Source organism: Cibotium barometz, chromosome 7 (assembly GCF_041138505.1).
Source record: "Cibotium barometz isolate CiBa-2024 chromosome 7, ASM4113850v1, whole genome shotgun sequence".
NCBI lineage: Eukaryota > Viridiplantae > Streptophyta > Polypodiopsida > Cyatheales > Cibotiaceae > Cibotium > Cibotium barometz.
The window spans coordinates 39,167,879-39,172,878 of record NC_141052.1 but is presented as its reverse complement, the minus strand read 5'-3'; the positions used below and the strand labels follow the sequence as shown (position 1 = coordinate 39,172,878).

General features: G+C 34.8%; 1 protein-coding gene across 1 annotated transcript in view; it reads left to right on the top strand.

Annotated features, from left to right (window-relative positions):
- The window catches only part of LOC147636982 (protein TAPETUM DETERMINANT 1-like), a 7,238-nt gene extending 5,475 nt beyond the window's left edge, over window positions 1–1,763 (top strand). The window contains exon 3 of the mRNA XM_086799880.1: window positions 1,018–1,763. Within this exon, the coding sequence (XP_086656006.1) occupies window positions 1,018–1,319 (302 nt within the window). The 3' untranslated portion in view covers window positions 1,320–1,763. The remainder of the gene's footprint in view (window positions 1–1,017) is intronic.
- Window positions 1,764–5,000: the final 3,237 nt, after the last annotated feature.

Genomic DNA, 5,000 nt, shown 5'->3' with positions numbered 1-5,000 from the left:
GATGAGGCTTTAATACCCTTGGCATCAATTTTGATGCATTACACCTTGTAATATCAAGACTTCACGACCTAATAGTAAATACTGCAAGATTGCCATCCAAGGCATGTATATTTGATTAAAACGTAATTGGAGAAATTTGAAATTTGCTGCTCATGTGTGCGTACCTTACATTGTTCTTAAATTAAAAAAATATAGGTCACTGGTTTCATCTGCACTACTTATATTGCCATAAGTATGATTCTAGCTACATGATGTACCTTAATATACTATTAATAATTAATAATTGTATTCCCAGCTTTTGGAGGTGGTCGTGCTATGTATATGTGTACAAACATATACATATACAATGTATATATATATACATATACATATATACATATACATATATACAGATATATCTATCTACATATTCTGTAGCCTTTCTTCACTGGTGTCTTATTCACCTTAATCTAACTTTTAAGTATTGGGTTCGTCTTCACTTTCAAACCTAGCAAGAAGTTATAAGTCGTGAGCGCTGTGATTTTCGTGTCTTTGCCTCGTTATCACAAAAATGATTTCTTGCATCACTTTAAACCTTATTATGAGTGGTTTCGGATCATGTTTCTACTTTCTGTTGAAAGAATTGAAAGACTACTGTTGGATTTATAGTCTCACAGTAAGTGGCTTTATGGTACTCCCTCGTGCGTTAAAAAACTAATTCTGAAGCACCGATGCAATGTGGTTTGCCGACCGACACCTTGTCTTGCATGATCAGCTCTTGGTGATTGCATGATCAGCTCCTGGTGATCCGGTCTGAGGAAAGAAATGGTAGTGTATTGTAATACATGTACCCATAGTATATGCATTGAATGATCTTCAACAAATGAGCAGCGTGTGGCAGGATTGTTCTTAAAGGAGGGTTTAACGTTGTGTAGAATTCTGTACTATTGGACTGTTTCATTTTGTGAAGGCGAAACTCTGAAGTGATATATCTTTTGAAGAGGCTTTCTAATATCCTCGTTAATGTTGGGATTGCAGCAGCATGCACAAGCAGAGACATTAGCATATCGCAGAGCAGGGACGACACACCGGGGATACCGGAGTTCATAGTGCAGATTATCAACACGTGTACGACGGGATGTACACCGTCAGATATTCATTTGAGCTGCGGCTGGTTTGCATCGGCGGGGACGATCAATCCGAAGGTGTTTAGGAGGATTGCGTACAACGACTGTATTGTGAATGGGGGCGGCCCTCTCCCGCGCGAAGGCATTGTGAGGTTCACCTACCGCAACTCCTTCATGTACCCCCTCACATTCAAATCCGCCAAGTTCTGCTGAAGGGCGTCCTTGCCCAGCAGCCACTTCCGCCCATCAACCCGCCAACCCTTTTGTGCACGTGCTCCCACTCGCGTAACCCCGCCATAATGGTCGTCCTTTCCGCGTCATCCCCCGCCATCAGCCTGCGCAATGTCCCTGTGTAATGGCGTCATGCAAAAGCTATCTGCATGTGTGCGCGCATGCATATGGCACCATGCAAGCTATGTGCATGTGTTGTCAGTAAGCATGCACGGTGGCTTCATACGTGACGTGTGCGCGTGTGCATGTGTAACGCATTATGCATGTATGCTCTTACGCATGCTACCCTTCCACATGGACACAGCTTTTTGATACGTGCCGTCTCATCGCTGCTCTAGACGGACTCTCTACACTAATTATCGGGTAGTACTGCGTTCCCCTCATAAACTACGCTCAATAAGAGTTTTCAATAATCTAGTTTATTTTTTTGGGTGTGTTCTTCAATTTGTTTTTAATTGGTTCAAGTTGTTTTTAAAGTTTTGTTTGATATTTACACATTGGAAAAGTGTACCACACATTTATGCTGATAATATTGCTGAGAACTTGATTTCAGCTTGCTTTGATATCTCTGAAGATCATTCTTCGATTAGTATGAATACTTAAATATACATATAGGGAATGGCCCATGTTATTGAAGGAATTGCTTGGAAAGGCAGTGGCATTGCTTTCATGAGTTACAATAATTTCAAAAGTAGTGCCCACTCAAAAAAGAGTTGGATATAAAAAGTGCAATTAAAATTTGTAGTTATCACAATTGTGGACATTTTTTTAGCTCAAATAAAGTATTGCTATCCTAAAGTAAACTAAGTACTAGAAAAGTGTTGTGATGTGTCGGAAGGTGAATTCAAGCCAACTCACTCTGCCAACTCACTATCCCAGCCTATGCCATAGAACTTTGGAGTCGTGTACCACTTCGCACTAAGAGCTCAACTATCACGTCTTCTTCATCCCTAGGGTTTGTTTCACTCTAAGATGCACTTGTCAATTTCATTAACATATATTATGATGGTCTAAGTCCCTTGATTTGTGAAAGATGGTGCTCAAAAATCAATTTCTTAATGTACTTTATGAGATTTGGATGCAACTTGTCTATGATTTCTTGCTATGTAATCCAAAGAAATCAAAAGCAATGTTGCACGATGAAGAGGTCTTTGATCTCTTGGTGTGAGATCATGCTCAATTATCAAGTACTTTATGCACTTTATAAGATGACAAAGTAACTAATCGAAGACATATGATTCCCTTGTGACAAAACCTTTATCTCACGACTTAGTATTAACAAAGGGAAAAAACATTTGCAATATAAACATTTATCATTGTCGCAAAGGGATTGTGATTATAAATTATCATTCTTCTTGAACTTTAAATAAGGTAATAAACAATGAAGAGTAGTTAATATCACACTTTAAGATCGACTCTAAAAGACAAGTGTATATATATTTAAAAATTAAATATTAAAAGCAGTACATGTCATGGAGGAGGAAGATACATAGTTTTATCTAGTCTACTTTAAACATTGATGCAAGTCAAATAGACAACTAACGAGGGTTACTTAGAAAGATTCTCTTTCAAAATGTAAGCTCAAAAATGGCTTTAAAACATAGCTTTTTGAAAGCATATTTAGAATTTCATAAATACATTTAAAAATTATATGACATTGTTTTCAAGATTGAGAACATGTGTGATCTTCGTAGAGTTGTAAATTGATATTGTTTGAAACATAAAAATAAACTTGACTTACAAATGACAAAAGATTTTTCACAACTTAAAGAAATATCAATTTTTTGTAAATAAAAAATTATTTTATAAAATTCATGAAAGAAAAGACTTTTTAAACGAATGTTTTTGGAACAAACTTTATCACTATGTATAAATATGCATATTATTTGACAAGTACTCAAAAAATATTAGAATACATAACATTATAAGCTCTATAATTTATGAAAAATTTTACAAACATCTTTGAGTCTAATCTAGATCCAAATAGCAAAGGCTTGAGTATATGCTTATCTTTACGGTTTGCATGACATAATTATTTGATCTATTATTTGTAAGTAGGTAGTGGGTGTGATATACAATCACTGTTTATGCATATGCAAAGATAGATTTCTATTTATACATATGTAAAAGATGACAACTATGGAGGCTTTAAGTAAACCTAAGCATGTTAAAAGATAGAATTTCGGTAGGATAATTTTGGAGAGAGATATCATATAATCTATGGGTGTAAATTTTAACCCAGGTAGGCATTTGTTATGAAGGAGATGCTTGTTATGGAATATGGGTAGATGGTGGTGGGAAGAAATCGCAGCCTATATTATGTAGATATGTTTATGTAGATATGTGGTGGCTATGAAAATTTCACAGTATGCATATATTTATATTTGATCCAGATATCTTTGTCCATTATCTTGAACTTAGGCAATGGTATGTCTAAAGGCAGTGTAGAAATGCCTATATCATGTAAATATGTGGTGGTTATAGATATTTCATAGTATGTATATGTTGATGTTTGATCAAGATAGCTTTGTCCATTATCATGACCTTAGGTTATGGTATATCTAACAGTAGTGTAAGAATGAGCTTTGGTTGTAATTATTTAGAGGACATGTAAAGGATGCTTAGAGATGGTATGCCTAAGGGTAGTGTAAGAATGAGTTATGGTTATAATTATTTGGAGGACATGAGAACGATGTTGGGAGATGCAATCTTTGTCAAGATATAGTATTTGTGTGCAGAGAGGAAAGAAATGAGCTTAGGGCTTCTTGAATGGTGGTAGAGAAGAGCTTGGTGCAAACGAGAGAAGCTTGGATCTTTCATGATAATGGTAGCTTCAGAGTCTCCTATACTAGAGAGTATACTCTATTGCACATAGGCATGGCAAAGTCCAACCTCACATGCATCCCTCCCCCGACATAGACGATCCCACTATGCACATTTATTTCTAGTTCTTTAGCTTTAAAATTGAATTGTAAAACAAAATTCAGGGTTGGCGAATCAATCTCGCGACTCATGGTTTTTCAAATCAATGGAGTCTTGCATGTCTAGATCAAAACCAATGGATTGCATGTCATCATGGATTGTCTTATCTAGCTCTTTTGCTATTATAAATTTTTGTTATCTACTATGCAACGATATTATTTACGATACAAAGGTTACATGGATACATAGACGTGTTTTTTTTAATAACCTCTTCCCAAATTGTTAGTCAAAGATTGTGATCATATGTTTGTTTAAGGTCCTTAGTCTTAAACCTATCATACTTGTGTCATTTGATCTAAGGAATATTTTTTTAAAAATTCTCTATGATTTATAAGATTTTTTTCTATTTTTTTCTATTTTATTAGCTACCATTTACTATTTTGAATGGTTTTTTATAAATTTCTTGGTGATAAAATAAAAAAGTTTTTCATAAAAAAATCTAAAAAATATTTCAAAATTAAGAAATTATTTTGCATCAAAGTTGATGGGAAACATCAACTTTAACTTAAAACTTGATATTTTACATCAAATTTCAGATGTTTTGGAAAAGAAAGTTGAAGGGTTTTATGGGAATATTTTTTAAGATCTTAAAAATATTATTCTAACTTCTTAGATAATTCGGATATGCTTGGATTATCTTTACGTCAAGCCAAATTATGTTAATATCATGGGTGATGTCAT